General features: G+C 40.6%; 1 protein-coding gene and 1 long non-coding RNA gene across 2 annotated transcripts; both read left to right on the forward strand.

Annotated features, from left to right (window-relative positions):
• Positions 1 to 5,897: 5,897 nt before the first annotated feature.
• On the forward strand, positions 5,898 to 21,882 carry LOC145446383 (vacuolar protein sorting-associated protein 33A-like). The gene is made up of 10 exons (XM_080324670.1): positions 5,898 to 6,144; positions 14,014 to 14,280; positions 15,475 to 15,696; positions 17,424 to 17,598; positions 17,671 to 17,855; positions 17,926 to 18,052; positions 19,851 to 20,056; positions 21,188 to 21,322; positions 21,379 to 21,544; positions 21,614 to 21,882. Exons 1-10 carry the CDS (start codon positions 6,031 to 6,033, stop codon positions 21,826 to 21,828), a joined length of 1,812 nt encoding a protein of 603 aa, XP_080180796.1. The 5' UTR covers positions 5,898 to 6,030; the 3' UTR covers positions 21,829 to 21,882.
• LOC145446384 (uncharacterized) lies at positions 11,004 to 13,143 on the forward strand. Its single transcript, XR_013917279.1, has 2 exons — positions 11,004 to 11,137; positions 12,149 to 13,143. It is a non-coding gene; the product is annotated as an uncharacterized LOC145446384 (long non-coding RNA).
• Positions 21,883 to 22,624: the final 742 nt, after the last annotated feature.

Raw genomic sequence — 22,624 nt, forward strand, 5'->3', positions numbered from 1 at the left:
AATATACTCGATAAAAATACAAAAAACTGTTCTGATGTCGAATTATCAGCATTTCAATTACAACCAATTTAGCGAAAGTATCATTAAAAGATATGAAAGAAAATGGTGATGCAAGCGCTCAGTGCAGTGTTTTTAACCTGCGCACTTGTGAATGAAAAAAAGTACAGTGCAGATGACGAAGGTGGTGCGAATGAAATACCGCATCAGTGCGGATGAAAATCGTCAATAATTTTCATTTTTTTCTGACGTGGAATAATTCAAATGAACCTAATAGGAAATTCAAGGGCATAGTGTCTCCCTAACTTTTGCATATAGCTGCGACGCAATTGTAAAAACTTGTTTGACACGACGCACTACTAATCATAGCTTTTACAATACCTTTGTCTCTCACAAGTCGTTGAGAATTGATATTTTCGCTCTATAATATAGGCTTACCATACGTCCTCTTTTTTGACTTTTTTGAAAGTGTCCTCGGAGGACGCCCTTTTATCCTCTTTTTTGAGATTTTGTCCTCTTTTTTGAAAATTTAGGTCAGATTTAGAGCAAATTGCGAGTGATATGCCGTAAATTACTACAGAAGCGACGCTCCGGAGGGTCTTTCGGAGCGAAAAACGCTATATTCAGCTCCGAGCGGAAAGATGACCTTTTTTTTTTCTAGTCAACCGGTCACAAAGTGGGAAAAATTCACCGGTTTTTGAGAATTCTACTCCGGTTTTGCAGATCTCAAATTTCTGAAAAAGTGTCCTCTTTTTATATTTCCAAAGTATGGTCAGCCTACTATAATAATTATTACGTAGCCAAAAGCCTGGTTTGATAGTCGGTGTAATGACAGACATTGTATCAGCCCGTCTGCGCCGGCGACAGGCTGAAAAAATGACGTCAAATTTACTTTCTGCCTTCTTTCGCTGAACAATCATCATGTTTTCGTAATATCAGTTCGATAAGCGCGAGCCACGAGGATAGTAGTGAATACCATCATCACACACTCACATTTGCAAGTTAACGGAAATTTATACCCGTTCAAGGGTTATTAAAGTATGTGCCCCAAAGGGCATAATTTTGGGTCGACACGCTGACAGGGCTATCTGTCAATATTACGTAATATTTATTGAATTTGTTGCAAAAAATCCTGCGATAGTTTTCACATATCAAAGGTCAATGTGTTGGGTACTATATAGTCCTCTGTAATTTTTGGTCAACCTAGAAAAGATTCTTATAAATACGTACTGTTAGAAAGGTAATTTTATCAGCTTTTCAATGATGCGTTTTGTCATTTTTTACCTTGGGAAAGAAAGTTATGACCCAAAACGTGCCAGTGGGTAAAACACTATTTTGCCTAACATTATAATACAATTATAAGGTAAAATACGATACCTTCATAACAGAATACAACACCATAAATTGGAACATTACTATCAGCAAAGCAAACTAACAATCGGACAGCAAAAAATAAAAATAAAACATGACTTTATTAAGAGGTAATTATCACACGTTTAAGGGGTCAAAGTTGACCAAGACGAAGATAATAGGAGAGATTTCACCGAAATGAAAGGTTTTTCTTTTATAAGCAAGGTCATGTAAGCAACACATAAAAGTTATCTAAGACGTACTGAAGATGTATTTAGTTGAATATGCTATTTCATAGGGTATTTTGCTACAAAAATACCCAAAAATCTGTACACCCCCAGTCCTGGAGCGTCAAAAAGGCCTGGCTTGCTAGGGTTAAACCAACTGTAAAGATGTAAAAACGACATTTACAGTTTTAATTTCTAATAAAATATAAACACATTTCAATCAAAATCATGCAAACGAATCCATAAAATGTCTCTCTTCTCCCAGTTCGTCATTTCTGCATGTCATTCCGCAACATTCCTTGCATGACGATGTGCCCGCTTTTCGACAAGAACAGCGTCTGTTACATGATCCCTTGTAGCTACATCGAATGATTTTCAAGACATCTTCTGGTGCAGCAGCTACACCTGTCATCACCGGAGAAAACATGTCATCTTATTTTGCCAGCCCCATGACAAGGAGTTTAAATCCGAGTCGCTTTCAGCTGGTGATTGATTCTGAGGTCGAGGTGATATGCAGCTCGTGGTGATGGTGGAGGAGTGCTGGATCAACGTGAGAATGATTAGACATGACCATTTCCTCGTACTTCTGTTTCCTGATTTGCGATAAAGTATACGTAGACGAGTATAAAAATTCGAAGAACCGTATTGAAGCCCTTCCAACTTGGTATGGAGACTTGTCGTCTTCGTAGAAAACATCGGCAACATGTTGCAAACTACTTGACTTCAACTTCTCAAACATAGATATCTTGCCGAATAAATGAACTGCTGAAGTTGTATCCCAGCCCGTAAATCAGTGGTTCCCAACCTTTTCCCACCCACGTACCATTTCGAGGTGTTATGCAGTGCTCGCGCGCCACCTACCCTACTTCCACCATTTATGAGGTATTTGACCTATGCGAGGTGTAATAAGAAATGCCATTAAACTAGGCATGATCAGCCAGGGTTGATGGGTTGTTTTTTCACCACCAGTCACAAGAAGAACAACATAATGAAACAACATTAACAAACAACAAAAGTAAATTTATTTAATGCGATTTGTTTATTTTCCACTAGCTGGTCGATGCGTGGCATACGTTTGCCATCGAAAGTCTTGCATCGAAAGTCATGCATGGGCGCATCAACTTGTTTTCGTTTCTTCGACGTACCTTAATTGCCACGGACGTACCTTAGCCTACCACGACGACGACGACGTGTTCAAAAAACTCAAAATCAAACCCACCTGAATTAATAGCTCCCTTCGATCGTAAAAAAAGCAGAATCTATTCGCGTATAGGTTACCACCTGGAAGACCTTCGCGTACCACTTCTTAGGACTTATATAAACATGATGTGTCTGCAGCTTATTTTGAGCCGTATATATCATGAATCTATCGTCCAGCGGTTGCCTAGATATGCAATTTTACCCCCTCGCGTGCAGAAATTCGGGGTTGCCTGCTGGAAAATGGGGGCAATCTCCTGAATTCAATTTTTATTGAAGTTTCAGGTCATTTGTCGGGATTTTTCGATTTAAAAAAGTCATTTTCACTCCACCCTAGGGATAACTTTCGGAACTTTGGTTATTACGAGGCACGAAGTAGCGAAGGTAAGCGTCATTTGGGAATGGCGTCGAAATGCTCGAGGTATTTATTTTCCCATGTCGAAGCACTTGCCAGAATGCGAGTACGCGAGCTCTCTGGCGTGAGCGATACTACTCGCGAGCTCTACATCTGGCGCAAGCAGGCTAGGATTCAATAATTTCAACAATCGTCGAGTTATATATTTTGATCTGAACAAGACACACACAATGTGCAATGCGATAAGACACAATGCGATGTAACGAACTGATAGAATGATGTCGAGCGACGCGCAGTTGCGTTCTTTTAGGCTGACATCCAACCTCGACCTTTAATGCCCTGTGTCAGAGTTCTTTCGATGTTGATCTTTTTGAAGCAGACATGACCACTTTTATCAAGACTTGCTTCAAGACTCGAGACAGAGGACGGTTGTAGGATAATTGAGCTAACTTTGACCCAAAATTTTGTGGGTTTATTGTAAGCAGGGCTTTGGAGCCGGAGCCGGAGCCCGGAGCCGGAGCCCCGGAGCCGTGCATTTTCACCGGAGCCGGAGCCGGAGCTCTACATAAAATTCAGCCGGAGCTGGAGCCCGTTATTTGAGGAGTAGCTCCGGCTCCGACCTATTTCATAAGATGCTATTATATATGCAACAACCACATGTCAGTGGTGGCTTTTGGGGTGGGCGAGGTGGGCGGTCGCCCGCCCCCCCCCTCTGGTCGAAGGGGCCCCCCTATTCGGATTATTCGTGTTTTTAAGGATAATAACGAATAAACATGGAAATCCGTGTACGAAGCAAGAATATGATTCCGTATGGATGTGTCAATCATCATCAAATCTCTGCATTTGTTAGAAAAGTCCCGTATCCCGATGATCATCACGTCTCTGCATGCGATAGAATTACTTAGTCTTGATGTAGTCTATCCTTAGACACATACAATAATAGACATAGCCGAATCCAGCAGCTCAACCTTACCGCGGGAAAGGGGGGTCTGGGGGGCGGAGCCCCATAGAAGTTACGGTTAGATACTTATAGGTGACCCCCCCGGTAAGTCTCGCCCAGGGCCCCCCCGTTCGTAAGGCCACCACTGCCACATCTGCTGATTTATCATAATTGAACAGCAGGCCTGAATTTTAATGCCGTGCACAGCAATGGCATAGAGTAAAGTGCGTTCTGGTGCAACTGTGATGTTGTCGACAATTGACAAGTATTCAGTATGACGTCACAAGCCGGCACGGCGTCACCTATATGTCTTCGTTGCTACATCGGATGTTACTGACGGCTGACAGACTCTAGATTACTATAGATAACTAACCTATGGGTAGATTAGTAATCTATATAGACCAAGAATGACCAACCTTTTCGGCTAAAGGGGCACATGCAATTGACGAACGAGTGCGCGGTCCACTAGCCACGCCAAGCGGGTAAAATTTTCTAAGTTTATAAATAAACAAGGTCAATAATATTATTACTTGAGTAGGGCGGGTCTATTGTATACCGCCCGCTAGGCTCAGTTTGCAAGGACACGACTATTCGGCGTCTGGCCACATTGATATCGAATGTCTCCGATAATATGCGACTATCATTTTGTGTCTACATTTCACCGTCGACGATCTTTATGCGAGCGCAAACGCGAAAAGACTTTCTCCCGTAATTGCGAATACAGTTAGACTCAATCGGGTAAATTAGGCGTTTTTTTCATTTTCAGTAGGGGGTAGGCTACCAATCAAGAAATCGTGTGACAATTAAACACGCGAAGCGTGAAGAAAAATTTCGCTACTATTTTAGTTTATTGTAGTGTACGACGATTTACTGAAAATGTGACTGGACCCTGAATCTGCCAATGCGTCGGAACTGATATTTTAGTCATCAACATCCCAAGTGTCGCAGCCAGAATTGTAATTTTTGGTTGGCATTGCAAGTTCACAATCTGAGCAATTCATTTTCGATAATATAATAGGAAATTAGCTCGCGGGTCACGCAAAACCCTCTCTCTGGCCACATTTGGCCCACGGGTTGGCCTCCCCTGATATAGACAGGCCCATTCGATAATTTCAGAGCCGGAGCCGGAGCTGGAGCCGGAGCAGTGGTAATAATGCGGCTCCGGAGCTGGAGCCGGAGCTAATGTATGATAGAAGAGTGCTCCGGAGCCGGAGCTGGAGCAGTTTAAATTTACGGCTGCTCCAAAGCCCTGATTGTAAGGTTACCGTATTTTGGAATCGGGGAAGGGGGACACTTTTACCCAATCAGAAAAGTTAGCTTATCAATCCTGAAAACAGCCGATTTCGCTATTTTTGCTGTAAAATTTGGTGGGCTGTCTAAAAAAAAAGACATCACCTTCGTTCGACTCCCGACTTAGACACTTTTCACATAAAATTTGCGGTGTTAACTAAAAAAAGGTCGTCAGTCTCGATCGAACACGAATTTCCTATTTCGCGTCAGTTATGCCCATGCCCATGTTCACTCGAATCTCTCCATGTAAAAGCTGTAAAGGAAGACAAATTGCCAAAAGGGAGGAAATTCAGGCGTCCTCGGAGGAAATTTTCAAAAACATGAAAAGGAGGGCAAATCCTCCTGAAGGAGGACGTATGGTAATCCTAGTTTATTGTGGCATTGACGGACCAAAAAGGGTCCGCGCGTGTTTATATAGCTCAGTGGTCCGCGCAGACAAATCGGTGGAGAATGAGATCCACTGCTCTAGTGACTTTGTGAGGATTCGACCTAAGCTTACAGTATCCGCAAAAGGGCGCCCAAGACTTAAATTTTCTTTACTGTACAGTACCTGATTGCTGCAACAAGAGCGAGCAGCAATTTTTCGAAAAGGATAGGACCACCGGTACTGAAAAACCAGGGCTAGGTTTCAGTGTGGAATGTGTTTGGGCTAGTTCGGAACTGAAAATATCGTTATGTCCAGTAGTGGGGCTGCCCATTTGTCTGAGGGCCCGATAGACATCGGCCTTATCAGGGAAGCCGCAAGAAAGGAACTGCTCAAGTTGCTGGATCGCTGTGGCGGCACTAAGGTAATCAATCGATGTCGAATAAATATCACTAACGTAGCCCTACCTTTTATAGCCCGTTGTACCGAAACTGTATAAAAATGTATCTTAACTCGTTAAGAATTGGTTTATTGAAATAGCCTGTTCAATCTGATATGGAGACTAACAAGTCGAAGTTCACAACTTGTTAGCATATTTACTCCTTGAACTTTCCCTTGTCTACTCGGCAACAGATGATGTTTATTCATGTGTGGTTAGGATAGCCAAGCAAGAAATAGGGAGCATTTGAGTCGCTCCATGGTGCCATTATTGCTATAATGTTACTGCACTCGATCCGGTGCATTTTAAATCAAACCGTAGGCTAGTGTTCTTGTGCTTGGACTGGTTTCGAAACATGTTGATTTTATTCCGCGGATCACCGTTTTAGTGTAAATCTAGTGTTTTTATTATAGATGTAAACATTCATTGGAAATTGGCTCCGCTCATCGATGCGATTTCAATGTGCTTTGAACAGTATCCCCAACAGATGATAGGTAAAATTGAGTCGTGGTTTTACACAACTTGGAACTAAGATCCATGCAATGGATACATGGCCTGGAGTATTCGGTATCACGGTTAGGAGTTTGGATTAGCCTTGTGCCTTCCAAGCCACGGCTTTCAGCTTGTAAACGTGAAATCTCTCAATGATGATCTTGGTTTACTGACTGGCAATAACTGACTCAACCTCTGACCTTACCATCATTCCTATACCAGTGAAAGTCCAGGTCTCAAGCTCCTTAAAACGTGTAATGTTAACCTGTATTGCTAATCCGATAACATAATACTACACCTGAACTAAATTAGAGTGAGCTAACCCACGAAATTAAATTGTTAGCTGGACTCATTCAAATGATTGTGGTACTTATTTCATTATAGCATTTTGTGCTGCTCTCCTTTAGAGTATGAGAAAATGAAGCTCGTAATGTAGCAGAGTATCACGCTTTCGCAGTATTACACATATTCTTACTTGAATCTGCTGTACGGTAATGGATAACGCATGCCGGAGCGCCAAAGTTGATTTTCATTTAGCTGTTCGAAGTATAACCTACTTATTGATAAAAAAAACATACCTTACGATATTCTGATGTAATAATTGCCTCACAATTGGTAAACTGTTCAATCAAGCCGATTTTTTTCTGAGAGAGAGAGGGATCAGATTTATTTTCGCCAGCACCATCGAGATGCTTTGACGAAGGAGATGGGATACGACCTTTAAGTAAGGTCATCTAGTCTGCAGTCTGCACCACCGTATTTTTCTCCTCCATGCTATCCGTGGATGCTGAGCGCCTAGCTGGATAGCCGCGGATACCAGTTTTCAAGTCTTTGGTCTGACCCGGCCGGGGATTGAACCCACGACCTACCGGTGGATAAGCTGGAAGCATTGCACTATCTCGCTCGGTGTCTGAGCCTTATTGGTATTAATCAATGCACTTCCCTCATGATTTATGCCACGTTTTGTCCCAAATCCCAGTGTATTTTTGTAACGTAACTCATTTTAGTTTGCAAATATAGTGTTGTGTCCTTGAACTGGCATGGAAAAACTAGTCATCACTGACCATTTCCTCCTCTTTGGACACTAAGCAGTAAAAGATTCGAATGGTTATTGATGGAAAAGGGTTGCCTCTGGACGTCCAATTCATTTTCATGAGGCAACAGCGCCACCAGTAGTCTCAAGGTAATTCCAGCCCAAATCAACAAATGCAGATAACCATGTGTTTCAAAATAAACAATAAATGCAATTCCCAAGCAACGTAGACATATTTCAAACTGGACAAAAGTTATTTTTCGGAAATCCATTCAGCGGTTTAGAATTTATGGGGATTTGAAAAAGAGTACTTTTTGTGCCCAGTCAACCGTGAAAAGGTATGGTTTTTGGAACATAAACTTCAGAATTTGTATATAAATTAGTCTTGGTCTATGGCTGTAAATAGAGTACATTTTCAGAAACTACATAGCCTAACACTAATTTTGAATGTTTTTATTACGATAATAACCTAACCGTTTGGGGTTAAAAGGGGGGCTGAAGATGAGGCTGAAATAAAACCAGTCATGCGTGATGAATACTTCCAGGGTGAATTGTGAAAAAGGGTATACTTCAAATTTATTGAGTAAGGTATCATATGAAAGCTAAGAATGAGCACAGTCCAATAAAAGCAATGTCACTAGTGATTTCAAGGATCTAAGCTGCATTATAGCAAGAAAACTATATTCATGTATTTTCATGTGTCTAAAGGTATTTTAGGTTATATATTTTATACACATTCTTGACAATTATTATTGATTAATGCTTCATTCAAAGGCATATTAAATAGCTTGGGGCAGGGCTTACTTTATATTCCTGCTTTTTATATTTCATATTTTAGTGAGTCGTGCATAGATTATTTAAATGCATTACATCATTTCTATGAATGAATCTTCAAACAGTCTGGCGGTATAGCGGCTGTGCATGGCTGAAAAATATAATTTTGATAATTGCACTAGGCACATTTATGATTTGGTTCCATCGGAGTTATTCTTTGTAAGTGGCCAAGATTTCTCTTGCAATCTTGAAAGCTCCATGTCACATGTATGATTTGAAAACATGGGATTTGAAGATTCTGACCCGGTATAAGGATGACAAAACTTTTCAATGAAAACTATATCATTACTTATTTTAAACTTTTGCTGTGTAGGTATTCTGACTAGTAATGTGGATGTGGTAAAGAGGAATGCCAGGGTTACATTTGCAACAATACTTTATATAGTATAAGCTTGATCAACAGAGACATCAACTACAAAATACTTGTTATCATCACAAAGGTTCAAAACTGCAACTGAAATCTTGTGATCTATTCAAATTACAAAAACTATCAGCGTACCTACAAGTCATAAGCTAAGAATTCGTGTAACAACGGAAGTGCTGTACATGTACAGGGTTGTAATGACTATAGTCACTTGACTTGACTCGAGTCATTTTTTCACGAGCCTTAAATGACCTGACTCAAGAAAATTTGTGCATTGACTCGACTTGTATTCGAGTCATTCTTCATGAGTCGAGACAAGTCATATGACTCGAGACTAAGACTGCCAAGAAAGACAATTCATTGTAGTTTTGAAGAATAGTAAATTCACCACATTATTGTTATTTCGTCTAGCAGTCTTGATACTTGGAAAATAGGGCTAGAAACTGTTAGGACTGAGGAAAATTACGATATTATGAATCCGAGCCATTTTATATCACTCGAGTAGAGTTGGGAAAAGTAGGTTGAACCGGAGTTGAATCAAGTCGGACTCAAGTCATCACCCCTCTACGCACTGACTTGAAACTCAGGCTACTTGACTCAGGGGTGAATTGAAAATGACTCGACTGAAGTCAGAACTATAAAAGTGAGAGTGACTAGTGATTCGAAAGCTTGCTACTTGGTTACAACCCTGGTGTTGTACAGGAGATGTAACTGTTCTCCAAAAGAAATTTAATGAGAATCTGTGAATAGATTTGAGTAAACATGCTCGGTCAGCGTTTTAATAATTCTGTGGAATCGATTTCCAAATTTTGATGTTTTGCAAGTGTTCTCAACTGGCCAGATGAGAGAATGATTGCTCTACCACTATGCTATGTAGTTTACCTATATGAGATTTGACCGATTGTTGAGGCGATATGAACAGTTCTCAGCTTGAGAAAATATTTTTGAGAATATCCCCAAATATTGTGATGACAATGTTACTTCGACTACTAGGTCATAAACAGTGCCTGGGAATCAGATTGTAGCACGAAGGTTGTCCTTCTACTGATCATTTTACCTTGACTGTCTATGTATATTGGTTACTCGGAGATGTTAGAGTCAAATGTTATGTAAATTATAGAACTAGGCACTCCGTCGGCTGTCTCCGTATTCAGATTTTTGACTGAATAATAGGATGATTAAATGTCTGATATCACTTGTACCAGGGAATGAAATGGATAGTGCTAGCTACTATATATAGGCTACTTAATCAAGTAATGGTCGTAAACGCGTAATCTATCAAAAACCGAGCAGCTGTATAAATTATACCACCCAAAATACCTTTAAACACAGGGGAAATAGCATGATCATAGTTTTCATGCTATAAAACTGCTTAGATCCTTGCGGTATATGACAGTTATGTACCACTCCATCAGTCAATTGCTTTCCTGCATGAGATCTCATCTATATTGAGTGAGAATGCACGTTGCACAGTCATGGATTTGGAATAAACTAGTCTGAACAATTTGCAAAAAAGGAGCAATTAGCACTTGAAAAGCCAGGTAACTAAATACTCGTGTACAAACAATAATGAGAGCTAAATCACTTATGAGCACGATAGGAATGAATGCTAGACATCAACAGCTTTCATATGATACCTCACTTAACAAAATCGAAGTATACCTTTTTTCACAAATCGGCATGGAAAATTGTGTCACGCATGACTGATTTCATTGAGGTCCCTACCCTCTCGATACATTTGACCCATAACCTTTTGGTAAATCCAGCAAATTCTTGTTCATATTCAAAGTTCGCTTAACTGCAGTCATAAAAACATTGATTCACCCAAGAAAACTCCATCCCAGCCCATTTTATGACGATTCCAAAATAAGGTCTTAGGAAAAGACATTTCGACATGGTTCAATGAACGCAAAAAGTGCTATTTTTCAAACTGCGATAAAATTTCAACGACTTATCCGATTTTGATAAAATTAGGTTTCTTTTGATCAGGCTATGATTGTCTCCGTTTGAGTGCAATCTGACTGAAATTGAAGACCATAGGGTTATCTTTGGTAAAAAATTTAGTTGATTTGGGATGGACTGACCCCAATAAAAAGTGGATTCGTTTCACTACCAGGTAAACTTGACCCAACATTGATGAATTAACCACGGTGGTCAATTTCATCAAAATTGATGGTTATTGAAATTCTTTCAACCAAACATAGATAGCATGTGAGTCATAGATTCAAAACTTGGCAGCAGATACCTCTAAGTCAGTGGTCTCAAACTCAAATGTACTCGCGGGCCAATTTCCTACTTGTTCATGGCGCCGCGGGCCGCAGCAACAATAATAGGGGAATTCGATGTATTTTCGAGTAGGCTTTATTTGACGGGACCTTGCAGACTGACATACCACACGCATCTTTAAAATGTGATTTACTATTGTGAATTCACGCTTGGCACGAAAAAAATCACATTTTAAAATATTTGAATAAATTGTTGCTGTACTTAGCATAGCTGCTGTAGACACCATGCGAGAGTAAAAATGCATCAGGACATCGTGAAAGCTGTTGCGTAATAATTTTGCAGCTAGCGGAAATTTGAAGTTATAGGTAGAATATTTTAGAATTTTAGAAATATTGATCTGCTGATATCAGAGCATTGGAACAGTTTCGGGCATACTCCTGATAACAAGGCTATTGTTTGTTTGTTTGTTTTGGGGTATTCGTGGTGTTTGTCGACTACTATGGTCATTTACAGCAGGCCGATATTCTTCTTATTTTCCGTAACTGCCGACTTACAGCACGGACCACCTTTGGGCTTTTGTAAGACACCGTTGACGCGGATGAGGTGGCAAGGAGGAGCCTAGGTAAATCCTAGGTATCGGAAGTCGGACTCGAACCTGCGCCCATTGGTGTTGCAGCTATTGATCATGTCATTACCTATGCCAAATTAAATCAGCGTTAGATTTACCTTCGAATACTGGGACAGAGCTAAAACAACTTGAATATAATGATTACTGTGCCATAGCAATAGAAATGTTCAATCGCCAAAGTATTCAGTGATCCTCATCCACTCGGTGGTAACTTTTGAAAGTGATGTAATAGTGAAGTTTGATGAGTTGTTTCAAGCTTCTGGGGTAGTTTTGGGGCCAATTTGCAGTTTTCTAATGAAAAAATTATGTATGACACTTAATTATTGTCGAATACTTCGAAATCCAAAATACGGTCGCGGGCCGCAGAAAATGGTCTCGCGGGCCGCGTGTTTGAGACCTCTGCTCTAAGTAGTCTTAATCCATGGCAAAAATCTCAGCGGGCTCAACCTTACATCAATATAAGAAAATGTGATGTCCAAAGTTACCCTATCGTATTTTATCAGAACGGGGTTACTTTGGACAGTGGAAAATGTGATATTTAGAGCTCTGAAAAGTGGCTGTTTCATCTGTTTCAAAGTGTATCGTCAACTATATTCGTTATGACCTGCCTGATAGCTTTTTAAGTGGAATGAGAAGTTAAATTAATTAAGATTTTCGCAAAATATTTAAAAAATGGGTAGGCAATCAGCCGAGAGATTGTAAGCGGGGGGAAGCTAGTTTAAAAACTTATCAAATGCTCTTAAAGATGCGCCCGCTGAATGTGGCATAAATTACCACAAAATATATCCATCAGAGGACATAGGAAAGGGAAAGTGCATATTTTGAAGAACAGTGAAATACTTGAAATCAGCAATAAATCACGGTAATAAGCTTAATGTTTGCTGACGCTGCCAGTGGGATAACCTTATCCCCATATGTTATTTTCAAGTCCCAATTGGGGAAGACATGAGGGTAAATTGAGATAGGGGATGCATAAGGTGGCATTAGCCTTCATAAAGAACCTTTTTTTCAGGTGGGATTAGGTAAAAATCATGCAATAGGCCAGACATATACTATTTCTTTTCATTTTTAGCCACTGCTCTCATCGACCCTCACCAAATAAGCCTCATTTAAGTGGTTTCATAAGCAATAGAGTGTAAAGACATACAAAAAACTGCATCGTCGAAAGTTACTCCACATGCCGGGGTAACTTTGGACTAATTTACCAAAATACCGTACTTAGTTATGACCATGAAGATTTTGGATTAGGTAATTCTAATCTTTGCTCCATAACCCCAGAAAAACACAAAACTTGCCTCCCCTGGACTCTAGCCTTTCCAAGATATAAAGCGAAATTGTCAAAAATTGTCCGAAGTTACCCCGGTTTACGGCATTTATTTTTGTTGGTAATCCATGATAGGGCCAATCTAGACCTGTGATGATAACCTGAGGCGGACATTAAGAAAGTACTCCTACTTTTACGAACGAATAATTTATTCACGTGGATATGCCTTTAGACTACCTCCAATTCTACTTGATGGTTTTTGATGCAAAAATACTTATTACAATTTGACTTTTGTAAAGTAGTAAGTCAATTTGTGAGAGGTTTTGCAGCACTTTTCAGAGAATTGTCTTGGCAACCAAACAAAATACCGCATGTATCATGGGAACGGAATGTTCTTCAGAAAGGTGCACTTATTCGCATTACAATTATTTGATTTGTTTTAACCGCAATGTTGCATCTTTCAATTCGTTAATGGCCGCATCAGTTTATCTGCTTATAATATGCGACGCCTTAACCAAATCTCATTTTTGAAACTATTTTCTCAAGTACTTTTGAAACCTCTCACCTTTTATTTGAAGTAGTCTCGGCATATTTCGGATATCGCTTCGTCTACTTGTAATTGAGTAGAAAATTGCAATTTTTTCTTATACTTATAGGCATATATATATATAGGCTAGCAGTGCAGAATATGTCGTTCACCTCTGATTTTAATACTAAGCTATGTACTGAGACAGTGCACAAATAATATCTTGTCATAGTAACAAGATAAATCCACAGCTGCAACACCAAGAGGTTGCGGGTTCGTGTCCGACTGAGGTAGACTGCAGAATCTCTGCCAAAGTATTTTAAATTTATCTAGGCTCGTCCTTGCTATTTGATCCTCGCAAGCGCGGTGTCTGCTACATGTGGGCAGATAAGTCATCAAAATCGGCCTGTTGTACGTAAATGATCATTGTAGTCGAAACGCGCCGTGAATACCACGAACAACAATACCTTTTCATGTGATCTCACAGGCTCTAGTTTGGGACCTGCCCCTCACCGAACGTTTCAGTCTTATCGTGGAATTCTCTCTCCTGAAAGAGCATGGGGTGCAGCGGATGTTCTCACTGACAGGCGGAAAGCTAAATGATTCGGATGTGCGGCACATCATTTTCGTCACGAGGCCCGAGGTCGACGCCATGAACCTTATTGCTCAAAATATTCAAAAAGAAGTTCGCGAAAAGAAATTTCATATCTTCTTCGTGCCTTCAAAAAGTTTTCAATGCAAACAAAGACTTGAGGTTAGTCAGGCTGTATTTTGGTTGGCGTACTTTCACAATCGGCAAACTTACATGATCTGCTGTAACTAAGGCTGGGCAAAATAGGCTACATGAGTCATTCGATTCCGATTTGAGTATTAGGAGTGGATTAAAGAATCACTCGTTAGTCGTTATAATGTCATAAGAGTTATTGATGATGTGAAAAGTTTAAATTTGTACATTTATTGCAACTATGAAGAAAATATTGCTTATTCAACTCCACTTGAAAGATAATTTTGTATTTCTACGACCATATCTTTGTGTCAATATTGTGGTTGATCATGATTTCACAGAAAAGTCATTTGTACTGATGTGCGTATATTTGTAGTGCTTGTTTTGGATTCTGCGATACGACCAATCGAGATTTCATGTCTTCATGAATAGGAAAATACCCAAACTGGAATTTCCGTCGAAATTGTAACTTTTTGTGAAAACGAGCGTATAATATCTGTTTTAGTTCTGATACGATGCCAAAATATTTACATTGCGCTGTCGAATTTAGTTTTTTGCTTAGCAACTACCGTGTCTTGGCATCCAGTGACAGCAGAAGTGGTCACTGATCAGTAACAAAGTAGGCCTACTTTGTCCGAGCACTCACGCAGGTTTTTCTTAACTTTTACTACTTACTGAATGGGGGTTATGTTTTAGTGTGCTTTCGATTCAACTCGCCAGTCTTTTGAGCAAAATATCTTACTTTTTATGCTTCTGATTTTGTAACGTGGAAAGTAGTTTTGAGACATGGTACCATCACTTTTATCAGTGAAGCTGTTATGACAACTGATAACTGAATGTTTTCTCGAAAATTGCGTCTATTTGTGGTGTCATTTGTCAGTCTGCAATTCTGAAAGCGGCCTCCAATTAACGGTTGAAGTGTATGGCCCAAATCTACGTTTTAAAACCACCTTCTTGATTACTTTTCGTGTCTTCTTTTTCTGCTTCTACTTGGAGTAGCTTTGGCTTGTATTTGTAGAAGCTACTTGTAATTTAGTGGAAATTTATTGTATTGCTTCTCCACTTGAGTAGCTAGTCGCAACATTGGCTACTTGACCACCTTTGGGTATCAGTGGATAGAAAGGCTCATCATCGTGTTATCAACGGTGAATTGATATTTATGAAGTACCAAATTTTATTCCAAGCGGCTGTGATTCAATTTGCCTGCTATGCACTACAATCCAGGAACTCGGAGTGGCGAATAGCCTCGAATCAATTGAAGAGTTTCGCCTGGACATCGTACCTCTGGACTATGACGTGCTTTCGATGGAGCTGCCGAATTCGTTATCGGACCGTTTAATACACGAAGACTACTCGTCGGTGTATCTGGTGGCGCGGGCGCTGAACGGACTGCAACGCCAGTTCGGAACGATACAGGAGATACACGGAGCGGGACATTATGCACGGGTGCGTCTGGGGCTTTATTTGAGAAGGTTGTCGGTGACGAAGTACTTCTGCATTCTCGGAGTACTGTAGTCGGTTTGCTCGCTTGCATTGCTTACTCGAGCGCTTATGATTACTTCTGGTCCGGGTTGTAACCAAGTCGCAAGGTTCCGAGCAAGTCAATCACAATTATGGCTTTGACTCGAGTCAAGTCGAGTCATTTTCAGTTCAACACCGAGTTCAGGACGCAGAGCAGATCGTCAAGTCTGAGACATAGTGTTAAGACTCGAGTCCAAGTCATTGGGTTCACTGTTCAGTTTCTAGTTCAGGTCATGCTCAACTTACTTTTTTACAACTCTGCTTGGGTGGTATCGAACACCCCGAACTCAAAATATAACAGTTTCTGGCCGTACTTTTCAAGTGTCAGTACTGATAGAGGAGATACTGATAACGTAGTAACTTTACTACTCTTCGTAGGTACAACGAAATGCCTGTCTTGGTCGTCGTCATATGACTTGGTCGAGTCCTGCGCAATAACTCGAGCACACGTCCAGTCAATACACAAACTAACTCAAGTCGTGCCCAGTCACTTTCCATATCATTTAAGGAAAATGAGTCGAGACGCCAAAATATTGCGACTGGGGTCGCTACAACCCTGCTCCTGCTTCTACTTTAGTTTTTTAGCCCAAACTACTAGACTATTGGATTGTGTAATAGAAAAAGTAGTTTCGGGATGCTTTTTTCTTGTGAGTGAATTGTCGTGACGGCAGTACCTGGCCTCTATCACGGAAACCTGATATGTTTTTGAAAATTGTGCATCTACTTGTAGTGTCTTACGTCAAATTTTTTCATTTCAAAGATGCACCCTGTACTTTTGAAAATAACCACCGACGATTAACTGCTTGCTCGATCGTAATTCTGTTTCGAAACTACTTTAGTGCTTTTGATGCCTTCATTAAGTAGTATTGACTTGTCTTGGAATGCGCTCGTTCTACTTGTAATTGAGTAGAAATTGGTGGTGTTACTTCTACACATATCAAAGCTGACTACTTTGACCACCTCTCGTTGGTTGAGACAGAGTTATCCCGCTCGTCTATATGTGTTTGTTAGTGATTTTCTATTGGCTTCCTTCGCCGACGATTCATTTGCTTTTGCGCCAGGCCCGTGTCTGAAACTGGCGCAGTCGATTTATTTTGCCAATGATACTCAACGATTGAATATTTCTGAAATCATTCATGAACTCGCCCGTCTCAAGTACGCGTTTACGTTCTAGCCATACAATTGCGATGGCACAACTTTCACTCTGCGATTAAAATGAATTCCTAATCACTTAAACACATACATTTAATGCAGAGTAAGCCACATCTGTAGCCATTGTTGCCTTCCCTCTAGTATCTGTTCAGTCCCGATTTAATCCAAGTGGTTTGCTGTTGAACTAAGTTCGAACATGCGTTCGTTAAATCAATGCTACTCTCTGTCGTTCATGCAAAATTTCTCATCCCGTTTCCAGGCCTGCTCATAGAGACTTCGACCTCTAGTACCAGTGTTCTTTTCCAGGTCTTTAGCTTATTCAATGATTCATGATTCACATTGAAGACATTATTATTATAAAAGTTGAGATTTGACGAACTCTTCCTACCAGAGCTTCAATGAGCAATTTGGTGTAATGTTATTCAGCTCAATCCGTCATTCGGCTAACAAATCCAATCCCACATACGATTTGAGTTCTACATTTTAAGAATACTTTTCAGGCGGTGTGCGACTACCTGAAGAAGATCAGCTACGAAAATGGCGATAATGAAAACAACGCCCAACCGCAGATCAACAGGCTTGTCATCCTAGACAGAACCCTGGATTTCATCTCGCCTCTCGTCACTCAGCTGACGTACGAAGGACTGATTGATGAGGCGTATGGGATTCATAATGGTAAGACGACAAGCTGCGCTTCCCGAAAATATTCCTTTCTTGAGGTAGCCTGTGTTCATTTCTCAATTGCAGCCACTGGACAATTTCCTTCCGAAAGGTTCTTCTCCAATAAGAAACCGGAAGAGGAAACAAAAAGCGATAAAAAAGTGATGCTGACGTCAAAAGACGAACTGTTTCAGGATCTTCGGGATAAGAACTTTAACGCCGTGGGGCCAGTGTTGAAAAGCAAGACGAAACAAATCAAGGAAAAATACGACGTAAGCTTTGATGCTTTTCTGTGCGTGTATCGTGTGATTAATGCCAGAGTGCATGCACCAATATTTCCAGGAAAGGCACGACGTGAACTCTGTCAGAGAAATGAAGGATTACGTCAAGAATCTTCCGAAGATGCAGGAGGATAAAGCATCTTTGGCGAATCACACATCGATTGCAGAGCTCATCAAGGAATTCACTGGTGAGGAACGTCAAACTCACTATGAGACGTTACAACACGGTACAAGTTACTTAGCGATTTGTTATGGTATGTGTGCGGAGGTAGTCAGTAACAATGTGATTATACTTTTTCGGAGTACTCAAGTAGGTTTTGCTCGTTTCTATTTTTAAACTACTCCCTCTGCTACTTAAACGTTTGCTTTTGCTTAGTTTAGACAATTGTTTAGGTTTAACTTGGGTTTTGAAAAGCAGAACCTAGTTTTGAGATGAGTTTGCATCACTTGTATGACCGAGATTGTCATAGTAGTGTATCGGGGTAGCTAAATATATTTTCGATCGATGTACCTAGTTCTAGTTGCATTAGCACTCTTGCATTGGTCGCAAAGATACATTTCACCTCCGTCTACCTTCCACATGTACTGTGACCCACGACCAAAACTACTGGATTATTTTCACTTTACGTTAACTACTACTTGATGTAATATTGACAAGGAAATCACTGCTTGTAATTGGGTAGAAATTTACAGCAGTACTTCTACTGGAGTAGCTTTGACTACTGTGTGCCACTATTTGAGTATTTTGTGATTAATGCTGATGACTTATCTTGGATCCTCGAACTTCACGATTTTTTGGCAGGAAAGAACAACCAAAAGCTTTGAGTTTGCCCAGATAGGTTAACGGCGTGTCGCTGTGCAAGTGCGTTCATGCGTTTCATGATCACCAAGGCTTGCAGCGTTGAAGCTACTACTTAATGTTTACGGATAGAGCAACAAAGTTTGCTTGTGACTGGGATAGTTATGTTTCCGCTTCTTTGATAAAATAGATTGGAGTAGCATAATTTTCCATGTATAATGCACAAAATCTTGTCAATTTTTTGTCCTAAAATGGGGGGGGGGGTGCGCATTGCCATGGGCACAACAATTCTTGAAAAATATCTCCCTCAAAATGAAACTTGAAATCACACCTTTCTACTTGTTTGCTGTCAATCGCGCGTCACATTCAGCCATCCTGCTCAGTAGTTCGTATTATCAGTGTTAGGCGCTGCCAATTAGCGAGAAGTGTGTTGCCAATTAGCAAGAAGTGTCTGCGAACAGCACGCCATCTCCTGCCAAGTGTGTTTGCCATTTGCACAGCGAGTGAAATTAGGTCATTGACTGCTGCACGCGCGTGCAATTCTCGCTGGTCTGATTAATCGCGTCAACAACATTCCTGAATAATCGCATCTACAACGGGCCAGGACGAAGATATCATCTCTGGCCTAAACAGTCGCATCTGCAACATGCCTGGTTACGCTGGCCTGAACAATCGCATCCAAAATCTACAATAGACCTGGTGCGCACGATATAATCATTGGCCTGAGCAATCGCATCTGCATTAGGCTCGCTACGCTGACCTTATCTATCGCGTCTCGGGCCTCGCATGCTTTTGCTCCTCTATCTCTCCGTCGCTCAGATACAATGCTGTTAAGTGTATAATGATTAACAATGGTTATGTCATCATGGTTCAACAGTGACATCACAAAACAGAATGACGACAAATCTCCGCGAGCAGACCTCAACGTGCGTAATCGATTTCTGCTAATTCTAAAACATAACCATCGTTGGTAACTTATCATACGTCCTAGTTCGTCAACACGAGAAGCTTGTATTTTCGGCATTCACGCATGTACCGGTACTATATGTGGGTACAGGCTTTTCCCCGGAATCGACATGCCATTTTCAGGGTGCGTGTTATACATGGGGGCGTATTATGCATGGAAAATTGCGTATTCTAGGCATGATTTTTAATGCTTGAATTCTAGTCGCACACGTCGTTTTCAGATACGGAAAGTTTTTTGGACACAATAAATCTCGAACAAGAGTTGCTAAACGGCATCGGAACCGACAAGATCAGTCAGTACATTGAAGATTGTTTATTCCGCAAAGAACCAATTACAAAAGTCCTGCGACTTCTCTGTCTGCAATGTCTCACCAATAACGGACTGAAGCCTAAAGTTTTCGAGTATTACAAGAAAGAGATTATCCATGTGAGTGTAAGGCTGTCGGAGTGTCGACGAAGTCTATGGAAGACTACGTCGTAATAAACTGGTCTTTCTTAATTTGATACTTGAACCTTTCAATAAGACTTCTCTCTGCTGATTCTCATTGTGGTACTGCAAACTTCAGAATTTTATCGTAACCAATAACCGTATATCATTGTGTTGTTGGATAAGGTCAGGGGCGGTCAAAGTAATCTACTTTTCTACTCGAGTAGAAGTAGAAGTAATACCGTAGCACTCTCGAAGACTTGTCTAAACTACTTTAGGCTGAAGTAGAAAACGGACGGTGTGAAAAGTACTCTAGTAAGAAGTTTCAAAATGTAGAATTAGTCGCATGCTTTTAGCGGTTAATCATGTTCACGCGGTTCTTATAGCAATTTCACTCATAAAAGTGGTGCAAACATATATCGCAAAACTACTTTCTAATTTTCAAAATTCAAATTGTAAAATGTCAGTAGTTTTCCTAAAAAATTTAACGTAGAAGTCAATCAATCGTCAGATTATATTTTCATGTGCAGTCTACAAAGTAGGCAGGCAATAGAGTACTCAACATAGAAGTACTTAGTTAGTAACTGGATAACTTCTTGCGCTCAACACTGTAATGAGGGAATTTTCACTGTCATTGCGTGAGGCAGGTCTTTGTTTCATATAAAGTGTTAGAATCAACCATTGTTCAATTGACCAAGCCTCTTTTATGCAGACAAAAAGATTTTCTCTATAACTTTAACTATAACTCATTTCCGGCCAGTTTGTTCTAATTCGTATTGGTAATTGTTCATTTTCAAATTGCGCTGTTACTATAGCACGGTACCATGCAATCCAAAGTTTATTATTGTTGTCATTGTTACAATGCGGATTTCATGGTTTGTAACTCCGATTGTTATGTCATACTTCGCCTTTTGGGTTTTGCTTTTAAGTCTGTTTTGTTATTGAGTCTGTTTTGTTCTTGAGAAGAGGCACCCGAAATGTCTTCGATTTTGATAAATATTTTACTTCAATGGAGGTTGTATTGATAACTGGGTAACGTGACACCGGAGATATGACGGCATTTTATTGCCCCTTGCCCTTATCACATTCTCCGCTGATGAAGTGTTTTTCAAGATCTTTTTTTCTCCTTAGACGTACGGTTTTGAACACATCATCACTATTCGAAATCTTGAAAAGGCCGGTCTGCTTCAGCCTCCTTGGAAACTGTGGAACTACAATACCATCCGCAAGTCGCTTCGATTGGTTGTCGAGGAGATAAACGAGAAGGTGGGAAGGGGTAACAAAGGTCCATGTTTCAGGGGTTGGCATCCGTTCAATTCTAGGATCCCAAGGACATCGCCTATGTACACAGTGGCTACGCGCCATTGAGTGCGAGGCTAATGCAAATATTCTCGCACCCTGGCTGGAGAAGCATAGAGGAAGTTTTCAGGCTGCTGCCAGGATCGGTAATGTCACCTGTTGTGACCGATGAAGATTCTAAGAAGAAATGTAATATGCTCCGTGCCTGTGATTTTGCGCGGTCTCGTGATCATCTGACGAGGTTTTGAAATTTTGCAGGGAAAGGCTCCCTAGGAAGCAGTAGAGACACGATTGTGACGTTGGTGTTTTTCATCGGCGGTGTCACATACGCGGAAATCTCCGCGTTGCGTTTCCTCAGCGATTTTGAGACTGGTGGGCCAAAGGAAGAATACGTTATAGCTACTACTTCAATTATAAATGGAAATTCGATGATTAAAAGCTTCGTCGAATCTTGCAATACTAAATCAGCGTAATCGTGTTGCTTGATTTCTTATCCGTGATTTTGTGCAATACATTGACAGTTGAAATTTATGTGTTACTTACAAGATCTGGATCTTCTGGACAGTAAGGGCTGTTCAAAAATAACCTTTTTTCCTGAATCTTGCTGGTTACTTGATTAAATCGTTAGGTTGCCTTAGAAAACGACGCACACCAAATTTGAATTCATTCCAACCAATATTCGCGGATTTCGTAGAGTTTGAAAATTTTGAATTTGCCTAAAAATGCAAAAAAAAATGCAAAAAAATTTTTTCTGCCAACATCATGAAATTGTTGCGCTGTCTTCAAAAACGATGCAAAACAAATTTGACTCAATTCGAAGCCGTAGAAGTGGAGTTATTTCAGTTTTTCTGGGATGATCCACCAACCAAGGATAATCCCAGAATTATCATCAAAAAACTTGAATAACTCCGCTTCTGCAGCTTGGAATTGAGTCAAATTTGTTTTCCGTCGAGCGAGATAGTGTAATGGTTATGCGTCCGGCTTCTCGAGCGGTAGGTCGTGGGTTCGATCCCCGGCCGGGTCATACCAAAGACTCGAAAAATGGTATCCGCAGCTATCCTGCTAGGCGCTCAGCAATCACGGATAGCATGGAGGAGAAAAAAAACGGGGGCGCAGACTAGATGACCTCATGGGGCCGTATCGCAACTCCGTCGCCAAAGCATTTCGATGGTGCAGGCGAGAAAGAATATCATATCTCTCTCTCTCTCTCCCATCGTTTTTGAAGACGGCGCAACAATTTCATAAGGTTGGAAGGAAAATTTGAAAAAT

Source organism: Botryllus schlosseri, chromosome 9 (genome assembly GCF_051294905.1).
Source record: "Botryllus schlosseri isolate E-star chromosome 9, Bs_hap1, whole genome shotgun sequence".
NCBI classification, from domain to species: Eukaryota; Metazoa; Chordata; class Ascidiacea; order Stolidobranchia; family Styelidae; genus Botryllus; species Botryllus schlosseri.